Here is a 22072-nt window from a genome sequence, read left to right as displayed (position 1 = left end):
TAATATGTATGTCATAATATTGCAAGATTATTTAGATCAGAAGTGCTTGACACATATGTGTATATGCCCTACTGAAGGGAAGCTCTGGATACTCCTAAATACTCCTAAATTTAATGCTATGCAGCGAACTCTCGAGCAAACCAAATTCGAACTAAGCCGTGGACAAAATATATGATTTTCATAGATGCTTTAGTTGGAATTAAAAAGCCCAACCATTGGATTCATCCAAACACATTTGGCAAATGCCAAATTTGGCTGAAAATCAAATTTAGCCCGCAATTTCTAAATGAAAATATCTACGATATGCAATACTGATTCGTTTGCAGCCTTGCAGAAAAGTTATCTACAAACATTTCTAAATAGTTTACATATACTTTTATATATTTTTCTTTGCAATTTAGGTCGTGTATGGAAGTTCGCTGCAAAATGAGTTAATCATAAATTCCGTTTACTGTGCTTTATTGCACGTATTATGTAGTATTAAATTGGGCTGCCTGTGCCGCTTACCTGGCAAGGCATTTACATTTTAATATGCATTATTAGCTAAATAATTGCGTGGGAACAAACTACCTTCGGGCGATGGCCGCACCCCCCCTCCCCCACTCCCACCGCCTGCTTGCGAGCCTGTCACTTTGCCATTTAGCGATTGTTTTGATGCCACGCCCCGCTTTCCTTATGCCATAATAAATTCAAAAGCAGGCACAACAACTCAGCACGGCAAAAAAAAAACCAAAACAAAATCAAGAAAGTGTAGCCAAATTCGGCATGCCGAAGTTAAAATACCCTTGCAGAGCCTTTTTTGTATAAAATTTGTAGAGCTGAATTCTTACCTGAAGAGCGTATTTCCGAAACTTTCGAACGGTTCTTCTTATGATGGGCATATCATAGACTTAACTGAAAGAGTTTGAAAAACAAAATTAATAAATTAGACGAGAAGCAGATTAGGTTAGAAGAAGAATATTAAAAGAGCAATGGATATGCAATGTATATGTCTCCTACAAACAAATAAAATGTGTTCCCATTTTCAAGCGATTGTCGCCAAGATGAAAATATGCAGCTTAGATTATAGACCTATATATGGGGCCCATTTCGAACATGCGCAAAATATTTCGATTTAAACCAATTTAGATTGAAGCAAGTTTGTCAGTTCGGCCGAATGATTCCGAATTCACAGCAGCTGTGACAGCTTCAATTGCATTAAATGGGACGCGAAGGGTATCTGTAGTACATATGCATTGCTTATTCATTTACAGAGTATTATAAGCAAAGACACGCCAAAATTGAAATATAAATTATTTGGCTGTCGCGTCCATCCATTTGTCAGCTGTGCGTTCTATTTGTTAGCGCCGCTTCTTTTGCTACCTTCTGCTCAGCGGGTCGCGACAGCAGCAACAACAACAACAACAACAACACTGTCGCACCGCCCGCCGCCACCCGTTCCCTGCCCACAGCACCGCAGTTGCTACTCTCTGCGGCTATTTTAATATTTTAATATATCCTGGCACGCATCTCATCTCATTATTTGCGACACAAAACGCGGCTTTTCATGAAAAATGATTTTAATATTGCGCGCAGATTTTCCCACTTCGAGTTTTCATATTAATTTATGAAACCGGCTTTGCCTGCTGCCAGCAATTAATTAATTGCCAGGCATTGTCTGCCTGCCACTGGCCGTATCAGCTGCTGGCCGGGCCAAGACCATGGCCAAGATGGGGATAGCTAACCGAAAACTTCTGCATTGTGCTGCATGTTGATTGCATTTTCCGGGCGCCAGTGGTCAGATTTTCCGTATTACAAATTTATCCGCTCTGCGTACGCAAAATCTATTCAATCCCTTTGACAGAATATTTTAATTAATTTTAGCTGGCGCACATGAATACAAAAGCTGTGTGCATGTACATTAATCCATGAATTGATAATGCACTCCAAGAAAACTCTAAGTGCATAACATATTTTAAAATTGAATAACAAACTTATTATATTCATATCAATGTTAAATTAATTCAGAGTTCTGTGGTTGTGTTTGAATATTGATTGAATAAATGCATTTTTGTTATCCGACCCCGTTTGAATGTAGCCCTTATTAATTATTTCTGTTGAAATTCCAATTATTTTTACCATAATAATGGATTTCTAAATGCTAACGAGCAAACGAGCATAACTCCAATATCAATGCGGTTTTGGTCCACGCTGCGTATGCGCAATACTCAGATTTCAATGCAAAAAATCGCAGCGCGAGCCAAATATATTTACTAATTATTTTGTTTTTGGCATTTCGCATGAAGTATACACGGAGTAAAAAGCAAAAGCATCTAAGGGATATTGAGGTTATTAATTCCACTAGCTAAATAATAAAAACTGACGCACGTTTAAATACTTGGAGCAAATACTTATTAAATTTCAAACTAAATTATATTTTCCATAGTATGTGGAATTAGTTGAATCTTTTAACAATTTGCTTGAAGTACATAAAGAACATTAGAAAATAAAGTTGAACTTAAAGTATCATGAGCTGAAACAGGAAGGAAAAAAATAAACTCGCGCTTTGACTTGGAGTGGATTTAACGAAACGTGTGAAACTCAAATGAGTTTTCACAAAGTTCTTTGAAAATTAGTTTGCAGGCAATCGGATCAATAGTAAAACGTTTCACACAGCCGTTTTACCCGATTTTTCCAAAATTAAAGGTCGAATTTCCCAGCACTAGCGTTTGCCGCGATTAATTCCACGTCTACGGGTGGAATTGCCCATCAGCTTTCAGTCAGGGCAAACAGTTTTATATATAGAGATACATGTTGTTTTAAAAGCTATTATTCTCTTTAGCCCAGTTTCATAGAAGTTCCGGTGCCTTCTTCAGGACGGCAACTAAAAACAAGTTAAAGTCTCTAATCGGGAATTCCCGATTAGGGGATACCCTGAACTCAACAGCTCGCGATAGGGTATACAAATACAACTGCGACATGTTGCTTAAGCTGTTGCCACAGTTAAATAGCAAGTTCCTGACTTATTAATTGTTTTAATTTTTAAATTAAACAAGACATGAAATTCAAAATGTGTTTAGTCTATTTTCGGAACAGGTGTTTACCTCTAACACGCCCCCGCCAGCCTCTTGCTCGGCTCGCTTATCTGAAAATGTGTGTGTGTTTGTGTGTTTTTGTAATTATTGCCGCTGCTGACATGACAGAAACAGTTGCCGATTTTGTAGGTAGAATCTTGCCACGCCGCGGGGCAAGTGGCTCGTGTTCGATTATGCAGCACGTAGCACGGAGGCAAACACATTGCTGCCGACGACTATTAAAGGCGAAAGCAATTAAAATAAAATCAATAATAACAAATTTTACTTTAACGCTCTCGGACGTAAGTTGACAGAATTGTATGGCAGATAAGACAAGTCAAGGTCTAGCCTCGGCGAGCGTGCTTGACTACGAGATACCCTGCAAAATCGAATTCTTCAATAAGTGTCTTATATATTGGCCGAGCGTTAACAAATTTTCAAAGATATGTTTATACCAGAAAGGTCTAGACCAGAACAAATAATATTTTCTGATTTCCAGTTATGGGACAAATGCATACTGTACTCAAGTATAAGAGGGCCCAGATTGCCGAGAGTGCTCATATATATGTTGTTGGAAATCGATATTTATCGATGTTGTTATCGAAAAATAAGCGATAATAATATCTATTATACGATAGCCTATATTCCAAGCTGATCTTGTTGTGACTCTTGCTTGGAAATCGATATTTATCGGTTTTGTTATCGCACATATATTTCAAGCAGGCAGACCCTTGCTTGTCAATCGATAATTATCGATTTATCTATAAAAGCCGACAGTCTACCCTCCAAAGGCCCCAGAAAATGCACATATATATATACTAATGAATAATTGAGCCATCTACCCGTTTTGGCCCACGCAACGTGTGCAGGGTATGACAAGGAAATTTAAACAAAGTTCGTTAAGTTTTATTTGTTGTCGGCAATGGGAAGGCAGGTGCTACGGCAGCGACCAGCCCAGCTGTCGATGCACGGCAAGGGCATTGCTTATCAGCTGTTCCTTGAAACGCCAAATGTTATCGTCGCGCACCGGCGGCGGCTCTTTGAGCGTCTGCTTGATATCTGGCTCCCGATAGTGCTGCATCTGGCCAATGGCGGTGGGCACATCGTGGGGGCCGCAAGCGCCCCGCCAGCCGAGCGGAAAATGATTGTGCACCATGGTGACATAGGCAGTGGCATGCAGACACTTAATGGCCGAATTCGCATCCAAATGTTCTGCCACGCGTTGCACATGCCGCAGCATATAGAAGCTAGCTGGTGGCGTCCCATCCTGCGGCAGCTCCCTGGAGAAGTAGACATTGCGAAAGCACAGACTGCATTTGGCATAACAGTTTTCAGCGCTCTCGCTTTTGCTGTTACTATTCCTGCTGTTGTTTGTATCTAACAGCTCCACCAGCGCCGTCCAGTTGTGCAGCTTGCCCAGCGGCATGATTACCTCATCCACGTCCATGACAGCCAAATAGTCAAACTCGTACATATTCCGATAGAGGCAATCGTTGTACATGAGCACCTCGTTTAGCCGCTTGCTTAGCCCGTAATTGGCCGCCGGCTTGGGATGGCCCTCGAGAAGCCGGAACGGAAGCAGCTGGAGCAGACCATCCTGTTTCGCATAGTGCTTCAGTGTGCGCATTGTGTTTGGCAACAGCGTTTGGCCGCCTAAATCGTAGGCGATCACACGTTCGGCGCCCATCAGACGCATCAGCTCCAGCCATTCCACGAAACGCTCAGACATATCTTCGGTGGGAAATTGCAAATCCTTGACGCAGACACCGAAACGTGTGGCACGTCGACGCTGTGGCGCCTCATAGTGCACACGGAGCGCGTTGCACGGCCGCGCGCAACGATCCCCAAAAACCAGGGACACCAGCTGGGGCACACGATGTTCCCGGGCGGTGCCCACCAGCGGGCAGGTCAACAGCACTGGATACACATGATCCGGTCCAATGCCCCAGCTATCGAACCAACCAAACACGTGACGCTCCATATCCACCAGCTCCGGCCAGGCGCTTTGCTCATACCACAGCTGGCAAAAGGCACGCTCAAAGGGTCCCGAAAGGCTGCTAATCATGCCCAGCAGCACGACGCTCGGCGTCGTATCTATGGCCAGCCGGCGATCGTAGTAGGCGCTCATTAGATAATAGCTGACATTTCCGCCCATGGTGAACTGATAGTACAGATTCTCAATGTGCAGATCCTCGAAGCGCGGATATGGCGCACAGTTGTCATTGAGCGACCAATTGCGAGCAGAATTCGCGCGTAGCAGCTGCTCCAATTCCAGTGGCTCGTTTATAGGTTTCGTTGTCCTCGTTGCCTTCGGTCTGTGCTCCGGCTGCGGCGGCGGCGGCGGCGGCGGCACTGAGAGATTTAGTGAACAATCGGCCTCAAATGGTTTCCAGCCACTTACCAGGTGGTGCTCCATACACAGCACCTGCGCCAATCAATTTCGCTGCGTGCCTGACTGGGCTGTTTGTTATCCTTTCGGTCCTTTCGGTCATCAGCGACAGCAGCTTGATGCCAAAGGCGGCCAGCAAAAACCAGGCCACTAACTTAACCCATACCGACAGCTTGAACACCTTCATTGCACAATTGCGAATCGCTTATAATAGGAACGGGCCGCAAAAGCAACTACAATTCCCAACAATTAGCTCCAACTGTTAACAACAACTGCAACAAATATGTATCTTCCTTGTACAACAATATGATAACTTTGAATTGACATAAAGAAAGTACGAATACACGAGCAGATACCCCATACAATAGATATGCGATAATTTTCTTCATATAATGTTTAAGATTTCGTCAAAAATCAAGCCCAAAGAAGAAACTTTATATCTTCTGAAATAACCATGTTTTGGAATGAAATGGAATATTCAATATATTAGTTAAAATCGCCTTTAAATACCCTAAGCATAATAAATAACTCAATTTTCGAAAAGTTACGACAAAAACAATTTGTTTGTTAATTTGTTTCGGCAAAAGACCTTCATTCAAATTTCTCGTTTTTGTTCTCAATAGGATGAAAATCCAAATAAACATCATTAATTTCATTTTTCCAAGTCCAGAGTCGCAATATCTAGCAGGTTGCCTATTGATGAGCTTCTGCCCAGATCTAGACATAGAGTCACGCTTGGACAACTCTCCTATGGGTGTTGCATTTTTTTGAACATGCAATTACTTAATGGGCAACATGACTTTCATTGAATTGTTTGACTAGTTCTGCCTTGATGTTTCATGACGGAGATCTGTGTCTGTCGGATACTTCAAATTCAAAAATAGTACAGAGATACTTGCCAACTATTCTCTGAGAATAGTAAGAATAAAATAAGGAATGAAACGAATTGGAAGTGGAACAGCAGCAACACGAGTGAAAATTAAACAGCACATGTACAATATACAATAACTAACTGTAACACTAGAGCCGCACAGGAACGAAACTAAAATGGAACGGCTTAAATACTTGCAGCCCATGGCTTTGCCTTAACTAGGAAACGATGAAATATGAAACAGCATAAACCTACAAGCACATTTCTACGAATTGTCTTGAAGTTACGAAAAAAAAAAGAAGCGAAACGAATGGATATGGAACAATTAGTAGCAGCTAGTTGAATAACAAATACAGTTCGCATATTCAGCGAATCGAAACTAATTGCAATTCCCCGAAAATCGGCATTAAAGCGCCTGAATCAAAAAACTCGCCACCCTCCCGACGACTTCAATAGCTTCAGTTCTGGTGTCCACGCGTTTTCAAGGGCCCTAACAAGCTGCAAACAAGGCCCAAATACATGGCCGGCATTATTATGGATGGCAACGTACCGTTAACGCCGCCAATGGCCACAATGACAAAAGAAGCAACCGAATTCGGCACCTCCCGCGCAACATTTCTCTTTTCCCAAACATGCCCATTGACAAGTGTTTGGCGTGCGGACACGTTGGCACGAGGGGTAAGTGGGACGCGTCACCTGCATTAAATTATTGATTCGATTTCGCGCGCGGCTCGTTTTCTATTGTGGTAAATATTTGAGGCTGAATGAATTGTGGCCGGAGCCATTGTCAATGTTGGCGCCGTTGCCTCAGCCAATTCTCCGCGCCCCTGTTCTTCATCATCGCCATACCCTGGCCGTGCCCCTGTCCCTGTCCTGCTTCTGGCCGTGCTCGTGCCCGTCACTCAGTTAGCCAGTTAGTCAATTTTTCATATGCCCTTTGCCACGCCCAAGTAAGGCAACAGTAGCAACAAAACCAGCAGCAAGAAGGAACAGCATTGGAATCAAATTTATGTGTCGTCTGTTTGTATGTGCGAGTGTAGGTGTGTTTGTGTGAGTGTGTGTACTTGTGTGTGTGACTGTGTGTGACTGTTTGTGACTGTTTGTGACTGTTTGTGACTGTGTGTGTGTATTCGCCAGGCAGCAAACAAGACATAATCAATCACTTAACCCCGAAAAAAAGCTGGCGCACCAAACGTTCGTTTCAATTAAAGTTTCACTTTCATTCACTTAGCCCGGCCCTTCACTGAGCGAAAGTTAAGTAATCAATTTGTAGTTTTATAGAATCAATTTAGACATAAACTTAAACATAAACTTAGATTTCGACATAGAGTTGGAGTTAGACTTACAGTTAGATTTAGACTTAGAGTTATACCTAGACTTAGACTCAGACTCAGACTTTCACTTTGACTTAGACTTTAACTTAGTGTTAAAGTTAAACTTGGACTTAGACGTAGACTTTCACTTTGACTCAAACTCAGTCTTACAGTTAGAGTTATACTTAGAGTTAGAGTTAGAAGAAGACCTTGACTTCGACTTCGACTTAGACTTAGAGTTAAATCTGGATTTATACTAAGACTTAAACTTAGACTTAGAACTTTAGCTTAGAGTTAGACTAAGACTAAGACGTAGACATTCACTTTGACTTAGACTTAGGACTTAGAGTTAGACCTAGACTTTGACTTAGGCTTAGAGCTAGAGTTACACTTAGACTCAGACTTTGCAATAGACTTTGACATTTACTTTGGCATTGAGTTACACTAAGACACACGCAGATTTCTCTCACTGCGCACGTACCCAGTCCCTCGACTTTTGCGGCCTCTGTTATGTGCAAAGGGGGAATTTCATCAGAAGAATGGGAAGGTGGCAAGGGGATGGGTCTCCGTTTGGGCTTCTCGGCGACGGAAGCAACCAATTTCCGGCTGCAGCGAACGTTCTAGCTCACTTTGCATACATTTAGGTGCTTCGATGTCCCTCCACTCAGGCGTGTATGTGGGTGTAGGTGTGGTTGTGAATGTGACTGTGGCTGTGGCTGTGCGTGGGGGTGTTGGCATTAGGTTTCAGCTAGAGAAATCATAAATCTGTTGCTTATTGTTGTCGCTGCTGCTGTAATTGAAGCAATGACGCATACAAAATTTGTTCAAGCGCTCAACAAGCCCAGCATTCCCCTCCTGGCAACAACATCCACATTTCCTGCCCAGTTCCTTACGCGCCCCCCAAAGCACACACACACACACACACACACACACTCCTCTCTTTTGTTGTGCACATGAAAGTCAATTTAGTTGAAGGTAATTTGTTTTTATATAACAGCAAGTCCTTTCGAATCATTAAGAATTGAATTCACTGCAGAATTATTGATTAACCCTTGAATGAGTCTTGGCCGCAGCCCCTTTTCTTTGCTTCGCTTCTGCCAAAACACCACCCCTCACCGCCCCACCCCGACCAACACTTTTACATGGCTCAAATCACATTTTGCCGCACACATTTAGCATAATTTAGCACTTCATTACGAGGCACCAGGCAAGTGGCACAAAGCAAAAGCCGCAAGAACGCCCGCAACAGCTGCCAGCTGAAAGTTTTCCAACCAACACCAACCATTCCCCCCCCCCCCCCCCTCCGGGCACAACAGCCCGCCTCCTGGTCTCTGCTTCACCGCCGTGTGGCAGTTGCGAGTTGATGGCTAGGCTCATGCGATTTGTCGCGCATAAGCAAATTGACAAAATCTTAAGTCGCAAGCTGCAGGTACGAGGAATTATATATGTTCGCATTATGTATCCCAAGTGATTATGCCACGCTGCCAGCCGCCGCTCGCCCCATTCCTCCCTCGTAATACCTAAGACAGCCCTAAACCATCCCCAGACATTGTGACAGGCGACAGGCGAGAGACAGCAAACAATTGAAACTGACAGAAACTTGTGTCATCTGCACTCAAGTTTTAGCTATTTTGTGTCAATTTCTAAAACGAGTCTCGACAAAACTTTCACAAGTTGAAAACTACGCTGACATATTGTATTCTGTTGTGCGTACATATTATTTTAAATATGTCCTTAAACATGCCTCAACAACAAACTCTTCATACATTTTTGGCCAAAACGCTTTTGCAGTTGTTTAATAATTCATAAAGTCTTTCACAGTTCACATCTCGGTGAGCCGCAAACTTATAATGCCCAACTTTAGTATAAAAGCTATGTTGATGGAGCCCATTTCCATTATTTACTTTTACTAGCTGCTATTTTCCGGCCTTGCCCGGTCCAAGTTTTTGGAACTAAACGTCTCAAGTTATATTACAATTATCTGAAAAGCAGCCACAAATCTCTAATGGAACCTCAAGTGGACTGGTTCAACAGTGGTTCAGCTCAATTTTGGAACTAGTTTTGTGTCAAATGAAGTCAATGTCAATTACCTCTTTTGACAAGCAGTTAATATTTTCTTGTTGTGCACTCAATGAACCGGTTCAGCACATGTTCGAATTTATAAAGTGATTTGAGCTACAAACCAAACATTTTCATACCGCTTCAAATGAACTGGTTCAACAGTGATTTAATTTTATGAGTCAGGACAAAAACGAGCTTTAAATAAACTGGTTCAACGGAGATTCAATTTTATGAGTTATGTAGTCGATGTCAAATACCTCTTTCGACAATTAGCTTATATTCTTTAGTTCCGCACCAAATGAACTGGTTTTATTCTGGTTAATTTTTTGTTCAAGAGCAACTATTCCAGCACTTCATCGGAACTTTTAAAATTGAATTATTTATGTTCCACAAATTTTTATTTATTTCATTAAACACAATGAAAATTATCAGTCACAAAATTTCCTTCCGCTTCAAATGAACTGGTTCAACACTGGTTCAGTTCTGTGTCCCAGCAACCACTTGAGCCATGGTGGTAAAACTTCAACCCTGGTTGAATATTGTGGCATAAATTTTGTTCTCAGTTGATGTCACGTGAAAAAACGCTTCACTTAACATTCCAATCAAACTTGACTAGCGCTACGATGAAATGTGTGCCACCCCCCCACCCCCCACTACCAAAAAAAAAAGCAACCAATCAAAATCGCACGCCCCAACACTCGAAATTTTTGCATGTCAAAGACACAGAGTGCCCTTAAATGAGTATGCCCGACTGGGGGATACCCTGATCCAACCGCAAAAGAAGCATTACAAACTTTTTTGTTTCCTTCTTGACATACAAAAACAATACAAGAATGTGCTTCATCTTCTCTTAGTCCCACAATTTTTAAGGAAAATTCATTCGGTGCTTATAGTCCGATCATATTGAAATTATACGACATAAAAAGAACAAAATATGGCATGCATATGTGTATATACAAAAGAACAAAGCCTTAAATAACAAATTAAGGAATACAAAAAGTAGAAAATTGTTAATTTATTCTATACTAGACTATAGCATACTTTGCTACTCAAGACTATACTATACTAAAAAACCAAAAATTTAAAGGTTATGCTTAAAAAAATGGTATTAGGTATCGAACAAAATGTGAACTTTTCTGTTTATATATTTATATTACTATTTACTAAATATGAAATTTGTGTTATTTATGGGTTCGGAATTGCTTTCTTCCAAGTGTTACATGCATTTGTACAGCAACCTTTTTCAATGGATTCGGGTTCAAAAAAATAAAAATAAAAATAAAATCGTTCGGTCCAACGCTTTGCGGCCAGCAAGTTTATTGGCCAATTTGCAAGTTGATTAGCCGCAGAGCGGCGACAGTTTTGCCAATTTGTGGCCAGCGGCTGGTGTTGCAGCTCTTACGCTTTTGGGACTGCGGTGGCTCGATAGTAACCCGCTGCTGCCTCTGGCGACATGCTCATTGCATTTTCGATGCCACTGCGTGTGGCATGAATGAATGCATAAATGAATGCATGCATGAATGAATGAATGCATGCATGAATGAATGCATGAGTTTGGAATGCGTTGCGCACGCGGACGCCCAAACACTTTGAAGGCAATAAACTTTAATTGCTGATTACGTATACGACGTGTTGTTGCTGCCCTTTGCGCTGCCGGTGTCGCTGCCGGCGTCGTAGTCGCCGTCCGCGTCGCTGCGGTGCATTTCATTGCAAATTGTGTTAACAATGCTGCCGCAACAAAGAAAAATATTTCAATAATCTTCTGCACTTGCTTTTGTTGTTGTTGTTGTTGTTGTTGTTGTTGTTATTCCATTTGTTGTTGCTGTTGTTGCGGGCGCATAATTCGAAAATTGAAATTGCCGTCACGTACATAACGCCGGCAGCGACGTCGCTGTTGCGTCACTTGTCAACATGAATTTCCAATTTTCCGTTACCGCCGCACCGCTGTATGTTGCCATTTTTGGCCATACCCTAACCAAAAAAAAAAAAAAATGGGAAGCCAGCTGTATTCACAGCCTTTGACATACGCCAAACCGCAAGCCCAACAAACCAAAAACTTAATCGAGAATACAAATTGCGATAAAATTAAATCAAAATCATAATTGATGGGCTTTTCGAATCTCAAAAGTTTTGGGTATAACGAGTTTTATTAATATCTAAATATCGAGTATATAAATATCTAGATATTGCCTATTTTCAGAACGCACTTAACATATTTATGTTCAATCTCGATTAACATACACTGTTAAGGTCACATTTACAAACGTAAATAATCCATTTATGTATGTCCAATATAATTTACGAGGTAATTCAATAGCTAGATAATTTGAGACTTTAGCCTAGTCTTTCCTCTCTGTTAAGCTTCACCAGAAAAAAAATAGCTTAATCTCCAAAATATCACTTCTACTCTTTCATTATGTTAACGTCGCGCTGTTAACGTGCCAATAACATAGCCTGTTAAAGGGTGTCGCATTGTTAGTGTATTCATTTGTCGACCTGATTGCCTTGACATTCACCAAGTATTTCTCTTTCAAGATTTTGTTGTTTTTTAATAAGTACTTTGGCATCGTGGAGGCAGTAGGTTTTGTTTTTGCTGTTCCGTATTTAGACTTAACGCGCTTAAGGCACACGTTCTCATCGCTTTGTCTTTTTTAATCTTATAGTAATGTGCCTTGGCAAGTTTTAAGAAAGTTGTCTTTGAATTTTAGTGAGCCCTGGAAATACACGTAGTGTCTAGCCGAAGATATTACCAACTTTGCAGTCAGTCATGTTCTCGGTTTTGAAAGCAATTTGTCGACTGATGTGGGTAAACATTTAAAATATATTTGACTGGCATCTCTTATTGATTTTATTTGTATTTTGATTTGCTATTAGAAAGTCAAAGTTTTTTATTAAGTCTTGCATTAATGAAAACATGCTCGACTAAAATCGATAAATATCGCTTTGAATATTTAATCGACTGCAATCGAGATATTTCTAGATATTCTACTTAAGTGAGTGCGATCCAGAATATGATTGCTTATAATCGAAGGGAATATTAATAAATAACAATCGATAAAATTGTAAAAATCTAAATTGTTTTTTTTTTTTTATGGTTTTTACTAATCTGAGCGCCATCCCTTTCCGCTGCGGCCGCTGACCATAATTGCCCTATAAATTGCTGTTTCAACCACACACACCTCAAACCTTGCCGCTTCGTCTGTTAGCTTTGAAGTGCCCCTGGACAGCAGATTGCGTGTGTGTGTGTGTGAGTGAGTGTGTGGGGGTGTGCGCGTGCAGGTGTGTGTTGAGCTGGTAGTCAGCATTATCATCATTTTGATTAAACAGCGCAAACAGCGTTGGCAACAAAATTAGTTGACATTTATGCAAATGCATGCCGGACCTGACCGCCAACAGCCAGTTAAGAGTCCAGCGTGGCCCCAAATGCTCGACCCAACCCCCAACCCACTAACCGACCCCCCCCCCTCCCCCACCCGCAAGCAGACTTTTGACTGCCTTATCGCGAACTCGCTGTAGCTGTAACCCCTTGTCCTGCTGCTCCTGACATTGTGGAACCGAGTTGCAGCCAAGTTTTAAATCCGCTTCAAATTTAAATTGTTGTTTCGCTTCTTAATTTTTTGTTTTTTTTTTTTTTTGTTGTTCATTTTATGGTCTTGTGTCGTTGTCTCTTATTTGATTTTTTGGCGCTTTAATCTCTGTCGCTTTTATTATCTGGCATTATTTTGTTCATTTTTTGCAGGTTCTCAAATTAATAATAAAGAAATTTCGTGCTTACGCGTAGATGAGCAGCATTTTTTTTTTTTATTTGCGGCTCTTCTCTGTGTTTTGCCTTTGTACAGATTTCTATCGCAAATTTACTTTTAAGTTTTTAATCTTAATGATTAGGGCTGGGGCATGCAACTGACAGAGGGCACATGCCACACACACACACACACACACACACACACACTTACACACACACACACACACGTGCAACACGTCACAAGCTGAAATGACGTCACGCCCGCTGTAAAATGTAATCATCAGAGCGTCCTCTCAACCGCTTGGTGTTACTTCTTACAGTGAGTGCGACGGCCCAAGGTCCGACCGTAAATCATACATATATATATATATATATAAGTATATATATGCCAGGCTACAGTGAAACCAATCAAAAATGGACAGCGGCATGTGAAAAAGTGCAAAGAAAAAAGGAGAAGAGAAAAAAGTGTTTAATGGCAAGTGAAGTGAATTGAAATAAAATGCATAGATGGAAATGCTGTTAATGCGATCATCTAAATGCGTTCAACCACACTCACACACACACACACACACACACATACACTCACGCACACTCACATGCTTACACACTCATTCACTGACCCACTCACTCACACCCACTCGAAACACTCAGTTGTTCGCTAGCATCGAATCGCACGTGGAAAACTCGGTCACGTTGCTGCTGGAAATTGAAAAACGCTTTTCGTTCCGCTTTTTTACGTTTTCCTTTTGTATTCGGAGCCTTGCCTCTGTTGCCCTATTTCTAAAAGGTTATCACAACTTTGTCATCGACTTTTGAGGGTTTTCTTTTCCCCATTTCTTTTTTTCTCTCTATTTTTTTTTTTTTTTTTTTTTTTTGTTGATATTTTTTCAAGCGCTCGTTTTTATATCGCTATGCAAAACCATTTCCGATCCAAAGCGTTTTCAAGTGCGAAACGCCAGCGAAATTATTCGCTTTGAAGTACTTTGTATTCTATCAATTATTATGCAGCGACAACAACAGAATTTCAGCTCTGGTTTCCCTTCTAATGTAATCAAGTACTTAGCTTGTCCAAAGAGATTTAGGTTCCACTTGCAATTATCATGGTTAGGGCGTTCCGTTGTTTCGTTGGCTGGAACTACCCAAAGACTAAAACTACCCAATTCCGTTAGTTCCTGTTCGACTAGGAACAAGTGGAATTGATATCTTTTTGGATATCTCTTTTGCATCTCACTTCCAATTCCTAATTCCACTTTAGTTCTAGACGGTTTTGTCTTAAATAAATCGAAATTTTGCGCACAATTATCAATTCCATACGTTTTTAGCTGGCGAAAAAATTTCAATTCCACACGTTTCAGTGAATTTTGCTGACATGTGTACAATGCTTTCTGTTAGATTGTTTATTTAAGAAAAGGTATTGAAAGTGCGACCAGTTTTGAGCCCAAGTTTCCAATGGATTTTTGGTGGTGTTTGATTTCTATGCGCTTTATCAATTGGATTGTCGTTCTGCTCGCCTATTGTTGTCTCACTCGACTACTCGCTTTTGCATGGTGGTTGGGTATACAACTTTGATAACAAGCACCAGCATTTGGCGACACATTGCGCGGTTAAAAGGGAAATGCCAGAGCATCTGACGTTTTTACCATGTGCCTGGCTGGTGTCAGAGCATGGCAGCGAGCAGGGGGAATGGTGTCGTCGGGAAAGCCTAGCAATGCGTTGCTAGTGTAAAGTAAAAAGGCACTTGCTACTTCAATTCAATATCCATTTGGGCTAAACCCCCCTCGCCAGGCAATTAGCAATCAACCATCAAATGCAAATAAAACCGGAATATAGAAAGTACATTTTGGGGCGAGAGAATTGAGGGGTGGATTGGGCACGCCCTGTCCCCCTCTTGACCATGCCGTGGGCACTTTGTATTTTCATGCTAATGTTTATAATGTTTATTTGCTGACCTTATTGTCGGCATTGACATCGTTAATGATGCCTCAAGTGTCCTCCATTTAGGCTGAACGAGCATCAAGAGAACAAATAAACCAAAAGGCAGACATATATTCAGCCCAAGGGCCAGGGAGCGACCGGCGTTTGCCGGAGGAGGCAACATCAATGCGAACAAAAACTGCAAAAAAAAAAAAAAAAACGCGCTAAAAATCACGCCCCCTTCCCAACAATAAAGAACAAACGACAACAACAAAAAAATAAAATATATACATATATAAAAAGTGAAAAGCAAACGAAATGCGAAACGATGCGCAACAAATTCAAATAGAAGGCAAAGATAAAAAAGTCAAATGTGCTTCTTGACTTGTCGCTGGGCTTTGGGAACAGCCCAGCAATCCCCCCTTCCCCCACACCTTGTAAAATGACAATGACGAGGATTGTGGCACTTAATTCTCATGCAATGAACAAAGTTGATGGCCCCGTCGCGATAGAACCCAACTCGAGAAAGCTGAAACCACCAAAAAAAAAAAAAAAAAGAAAATAATAATAATAAAAAAAACGGCAACAGCAAATCAAACCCGAAATCAAACATGTCTAACAATTATTCAAGATTTATTGAATGGAGGCCAAAGAATTCAATCAACAAGCACTGTTGCAATGCAGGAACACGCGGAATCGGAACACTTGTGCATGCTTGCAAAATGAAAAAAGATTTTTAATCAAGTTTTTCTTAAACAGTTTCCAACTTGTGTAAACTTACAAGAACTTAAAACAAGTTGAAACATTGCGTGTCATTTAAAGCTGCACAAACTTGACACTACTCTGTGTGTGTGTGTGTGTGTGTGAGCTTGGTTACTCTCAAACTGTAAACTCCAAGCTAATGGCTGTCAAACTGTAAGACACCACTATCATATCTTACCAAAAAGAAAACAATTCAAACTAGTGCGTTTAGCTATATACTTTTTGGTAGACGACAATCAAACCAAAAATTCTATTTGGAAATATAGACATAGAAAATATAATATTTTCATTAAAACAGCCCCAAGGAGAGCCATGTTGGTTCGCATCATAAGCCGAACCGCTTACCATATTAATTTTGGCTAAGATTCGGCTATTCTTCATCCAATCCAGGCTTTAATCAGAATATCTTAAAAACAGTGACCAGTCTTGGTTCAGCGAGCTCTGGATAGAAAATAAACTTTGACTATTTGACCTGTTCGCAAAGCATTTGCTGAAGGGGATCTAAGTATTGGGTTACGTCATAAAAGGTAACTACTAGTTGCACTTACAACATTGTGTTGCATGCATTCCGCAGTTCATTGTGTCATTTCCCCATTGAGAGAAGCACCTGTTTCAGCACTCTAAGGTCACATTGAATGCCAATGTGTGCATGGCAGGGCAGGGCGTGCCATTGCAACGTGGCAACATTATGTGGCAGCTGCCGCTTGTTGTTCTTGCAGTTGTTAGCCATGTTAAGTGCGTGTTGTTGTCAGCTGCTTTGCATTGTTTTGCAGGGGCTGCTCACAAAGGCAGCATTGCGGCCATCAAACCGACAAAAACGCGACCAACAACAGAAGCATCATGCCCACAGCCACAGCCATAGCCGCAGCCAAAGCTGCGTGGCAGCCACGCCTACCACCACATGCACCCTCCCGTTGCGCAAGCGGAAATCCTTTGAATGGCGTCGCAAACAGCGAGTGCCCCAAAAGATTGCCACATAATGCTCTCGTGTAGATTTCTGCGAATCTGAATAGACAAAATTACATAAAACAGATTTTTAAAAGAAACCCAAATCCAAATTTCACATGCAGCATGCCACAAAAATCTGTGCATATATGTATTATATGTATTTGTTTGAAATAAATGTTTTATTCACGAATTATAAATACCATAATTCAATTAAATTAAAGTGCCACCATATTGGTATCAAGAGCGATTCAGAAAGGATTCAGGACGCATGCGTTCACTTTCCTTCAATCTCCATATTGAGGTCTAAAAAAAGGTATTCCAGCTAATTATCAAGAGTCAAAAACTAAACAAATTAATTTTGACAGATTTATAACTGTCATGAAGAGTTATTCAAATGGCAAATTAATTTAGAAGCTAAGCCCCGACTAAAATTTAAATATATAAAAATAACAAATGGAATTTGGCATTGACGAGTCTCGGAAGGAGCAGGGGGAGTCCGAGTCACGTTTTCGTACTCACCTGTCACTTGCAAGTTGCCACAGCCCCACATGCCACATGCCACTTACCGCAACTGCATTTCACGTATGTTAATAACAGTTGATCGAATGTGTGATTGATAAACAGCTATCAGTGCGACCCATGCGGCGTATACGTAACGCGCTTGCCACAGGCATCGCCCGAATTGAGACGCCCGCAGCGCTACAGAAGCTGGCATAAAATGTTTCGCAAGCGAAACTTGCGCCTTCTGCATGGGGCCCACATTTCAAGAGATAAAGCATTATTTTGGCTATTTAGTTTTTTCATTTTTTTTTTGATTTTTTTATTTACATTTCCATTGCATTTTATTTAACAATACATTGGAATCAAACGAAAAAGCTTGAAAAGAAATTCGTTCAACATTTCAACGTTATTCAACACTCACTGCAAAAATATCAGGGCTGTTAGTTAAGGGTATTTCCACTTCAATATTTGTGGAGCATACTCACAAGTTGAAAAGCCTCCCTTGGCATATTATGCATTATGCCCCCAGATGATCAATTGGAATCAATCGTAATCAATCGTAGTCAATCATAGTCAATCATAGTCAATCATTAACCAGAACAAGTAAACATTTTGTATAGTGTATAAGTAACTTGCCAATTGTGTCGATGCCGTTCTATGAATTTTGCATTAAAACCCTAACGTCTTCAATGTGCTCGAACTCTGTAGTTGTCCTTCAGAGAAAAAGATGTCATTGAATATCTATGACAATTGGACCAACTTACCCAAGACATTATCGAAGTTGTGTTTGCTTTAAAACCATTTTTTGTTTTATTTTCGTTTTTTCTATTGAAATAAAATTTCTCTTCGGTTTGTATGGTTTCTAAATTTTAGTTTTCGACCCGAACATCACAAGATCTAAAATGAAAATGAGCTCTGTTGAGTAGAGCCAGTCGTAGCCGACAATAAACCTATTTTGAAGGTTTTAGCAATGGGATATTGATTGAAGTCTACAATTGTATGCGGTTATCAGCCAAAGAAAAGCTGACTAGATCTAGGCGGACAGCGAAGTAAGAAGCAGGAAGTGAAACAAGAAGTAAACTTAAACTAAAAGCTGTCAGCTTCTCTAGAAGTTTAAGCGACAGCGAGAAACCAATTAAAAGTAAAGAAAGAACTCAAGTTTGAAAATAAAAACCGCGAGAAGCGAAAAGCAAATAAATAAATAAGCTGCAACGAAAAAAGCGCCTTGAATGAAAAGTCAAGCGAGAAGCGACAAATTGAATTGCATCAAATAAATTTGTAAAGTAGCAGAAGTGTAAGTCAAGTCAAAAAGGTGCAAAAAGCGAAACATTAGCGAGAAACGAATTGAAAACACAAACGCTTAACAGCTGCTGAAGGGAGAAGCGAACTGTGAAGTCAAGTAATACACAAAAAAGCATATGAATAGATATGAGAGCTAAAAGGCAAAAGATAATCGATAGCTTAGCGAAAAGCTAAAGCTGCAAAAAGAAATAAGTAGAAGCAAAAAGTGCAATCTAAGAAGCAAAAGCCAAAACTAGAACTCAGCTATAAATAAAGCGAGAAGCGACAGCTATAACAAGAGCTCAGCTGAAACGCGAAGCTAATGCCCAAAAGTGAAGTAAAGGGAGAAACAGAGTGTAAAGAAAAAGGAATATGGTCGACTATTCTTACCCTAATCATAACTTATCGCTCAGAATATAGCTGCTTCTCGCTGTGCATTAAAAACTCTGTTGACTGTTGACTCTGAAACTGTTGGGGCATTAGAAACTCGTGCCCTTCTAAACTCGTCGGCCTGGGGTAGATGTAATTCCCTAATTCTGCATTAAAGTTTATTCAGCATTATATGCACGCACACACATTGAGGGGGGCTGGTCGCACTTTAGAGATTCAATTTGCGGTTTTATCCCTTTTGTAGGCAAACGCAAAACGCATTAGGAACTGACGCCAATGCAAATTGAGTGCGGCCCATCGATGTGGCCCATACATTAGAGTGTTCGATAACTTTTGTGGGTGATAACTTGTGGCCGCTTCCCCGGGGACATCGTCATCGCCATCGTCATCGGAAATCGTTGGGCTGCCAACACGTGGCGCGCATCACTTTTAGACATATGATTGATGGACGTACCCATAAACTCAGTCCAGCTTCGGTTTGGGGGCAACAGAGCGTGGCATAATGGCCAATTGGTTTAATGCTCGACATTTTACGGCGTGCGGTCAGCGGGTGGTTTGGGGGCTAGAAGTGGGACACAGCCGAATTGCGGCGCAAAAGTGTCAACGCTGACAGACAGCCGAGCAAATGGCAAATGAAATGCCGGCCCAGAGATTTGTCTATTGCCCTGCATCGAGCTTAAGATATAAACGGAATGGCTATATATCATGAACCGCCCCCCGCCCGCTTCTCGGGCCATATCTAGTCTATTGGAAATGGATCATATCGAATTACTTTCAAAGCGAAAATAAGTAAGGAATAAACTTTGGAATAGCTTTGGACATTTTTCTGTTCAAACTTCCCCAACTTTATTTCCATCTCCCATTCCCCTACTCTCTCTCTCTCTCTCTCTCTCTCTCTCTCTCTCTCTCTCTCGTTGCTCGTCCTGCTGTAAGGTAACTGCAGCTGCAATCCTTCAGTCAGCTTCGAATGGAAATCCAAAGAGGATTTTTATTTCTAACAGCGGACAAGGGGTGTGCCATTGCATAATCATGCATTTTTTTTTTTTTTTTTTTTTTTTTTTGGTAAATCCAATTCACCTGAAAAGCTCATAATGGCGCAGCCTAAAAATACAAATGAATGGCACTGGGGCCAGGTGAAGGGCCGGTATTGCCGTTGTGTAACCAATTTTGATCAAATATTTTGGGTAAGCCTGCACAGAGAAAAGTACCAGGCCCGACCCATGCACAGTCAGCAGTGGTTAAACCAGAACGTTGCTAACGCAGGCCACATCAAATACCCTGTAGCCTGCATACCCTATTTTATGGTAGTTCGGATGCATGAAAAGAATCCTCTACTTATTCGCCACCAAGAGGTGTGCCAAAGGGTATCTGATGGCCAATCAGTCTCTCATCCACAACAGGCTTGTTTGCAAATAGTTTGCTAGTTACTAAATGGGCTTAAAATAAGCCTTTCTAGTTTGGAAAATGGTTGCGCTTTCGAAACGCGTTTGTGGCTTTGGGTAAGAGGCAGAAGCGCCCGGCACAACCGCAAAACAGGCAGCAACAACAACAAAGAGAGCAGCAGCAGCCGCGTCAACAGTAACCAAATTCATAGCCTACTTAGCGGCGCACGTTGCGAGCTTTTCAAATTTGAATTAGGCAACAGCAAGCCCTGAAACAGCGAACGTTTCCGTCTCCGGCAGCAGGTTCTGCGGCCACAACATGTTGTTGTTTTATGGCTGTATCTGTGTGAGAGTGTTTATACATATATATATATAGATATATATATGTATGTGTGTGTGTGTGTGGGTGTGTGTGTGCATTTATGCCCTGTGTGTGTGTGTGTGTGTGTGTTTAGCTATATAGGCCCTCGTCCAACGCTTGGGCAGCAGCTGTGCGCCTTACTCTTAAAAGTATGCAACAGCAACGACACATGCTACATGCTACTTGCGACATGCTACTTGCCACATGCCACATGCCATTTGCTAGATGCTGCGGTAAGCGCGAGCCTTAATTAGATCATAGTTGCTGCCACACAGCATTTTATTGGCAAGAACTCGCAACCTGCCTCACATATCTTGCCACATTATGCACAGGCTGCCAACAGAGCTGGTCTATCAAATTCCCAGCTACCGCCATAGAACGCAGCCAAATTGGGCAGCCACATCAAATTTCCAGCTCAATCAGTGGTTGAATCTTTGCGCCATTTACGGCTCATGAGGCAGCTGCTCTTGCTGCCTCAGCTCACCTTGCCGTAAACCATTTGCTGCCTTTGCGGTGTTTGCATTTTAATTGAATTGCACTAAATTATTATGTTTATAGCAATTTGGCTGCCATTTCAACTGGCAAAGCCAACAACTTGCCACAGAAACCGCACGTAACAAGAACTTTTTAGGATTTCAACTGTCAGAAACAAACTAAGTTATTTTCCTTTACTTTTATTGCAATGTGAAAAACCCAAGCAAAGTCAAGTATATATTGTCTCTGCATTCCATGTAATTTAAAAGCATGCAGTATTTTGCATGATGATCACTTTCCACAACGCTAAAAGGCAAGTGTCTGTGTGTTGAGCTCGAAAGATCAGAACTCACAAAAACTTCAAATCTTGTCAAATTTTCAACGAATAGACAGGCAGACAACCAACAGGCACACAAGCCCATAAATTCTTCTATTCATATACAAAATATGCAATTATGCGTGAATAGTAAGTCCAAAAACTTTTCACGATAACGATCAAAAATGCTAGAATTTCGCATCGACGTGGCAAACCGTCCCTTCAAAAGGAAAGAAATGCCACCAACTTTTAAGAACAATTGAATATCTGCGCATTTAAAGGATCCCTAAACGTAAAGAGAGAGCATTGAGAGG

The 22072-nt window shown here is 41.2% G+C and overlaps 3 protein-coding genes and 1 long non-coding RNA gene across 9 annotated transcripts in view; 1 reads left to right on the top strand and 3 right to left on the bottom strand.

Annotated features, from left to right (window-relative positions):
* Positions 1 to 22072, bottom strand: part of hep (hemipterous) — a 138831-nt gene that overhangs the window by 82385 nt on the left and 34374 nt on the right. For both annotated transcript variants that reach the window (XR_004305275.2, XR_004305274.2), the window contains exon 9: positions 831 to 894. The gene's annotated coding sequence lies outside the window, so the exon portion shown is untranslated. The remainder of the gene's footprint in view (positions 1 to 830; positions 895 to 22072) is intronic.
* rsh (radish) overlaps positions 1 to 22072 on the top strand; it is a 136729-nt gene that overhangs the window by 101711 nt on the left and 12946 nt on the right. The window lies entirely within an intron of this gene.
* Positions 3766 to 5650, bottom strand: LOC6633709 (uncharacterized). The gene is made up of 2 exons (XM_002057077.4): positions 5455 to 5650; positions 3766 to 5405 (listed from the first exon to the last, which is right to left on the bottom strand). The coding sequence occupies exons 1-2, from the start codon at positions 5627 to 5629 to the stop codon at positions 3991 to 3993; spliced, it is 1590 nt and encodes a 529-aa protein (XP_002057113.1). The 5' UTR covers positions 5630 to 5650; the 3' UTR covers positions 3766 to 3990.
* LOC26530766 (uncharacterized) lies at positions 17844 to 18476 on the bottom strand. Its single transcript, XR_001449902.3, has 3 exons — positions 18319 to 18476; positions 18040 to 18267; positions 17844 to 17974 (listed from the first exon to the last, which is right to left on the bottom strand). It is a non-coding gene; the product is annotated as an uncharacterized lncRNA (long non-coding RNA).

This window comes from Drosophila virilis, chromosome X (genome assembly GCF_030788295.1).
Source record: "Drosophila virilis strain 15010-1051.87 chromosome X, Dvir_AGI_RSII-ME, whole genome shotgun sequence".
NCBI classification, from domain to species: Eukaryota; Metazoa; Arthropoda; class Insecta; order Diptera; family Drosophilidae; genus Drosophila; species Drosophila virilis.
This window is presented reverse-complemented; position numbering and strand designations above follow the sequence as displayed.

Excerpts from the sequence above, each read along its gene's own strand:
- LOC6633709 (XM_002057077.4), bottom strand. The coding sequence starts at position 5,629 with ATGAAGGTGTTCAAGCTGTCGGTATGGGTTAAGTTAGTGGCCTGGTTT. Across the intron at positions 5,406-5,454 it reads TGTGTATGGAGCACCACCTG|TGCCGCCGCCGCCGCCGCCG; the intron begins GTAAGTGGCTGG and ends TAAATCTCTCAG.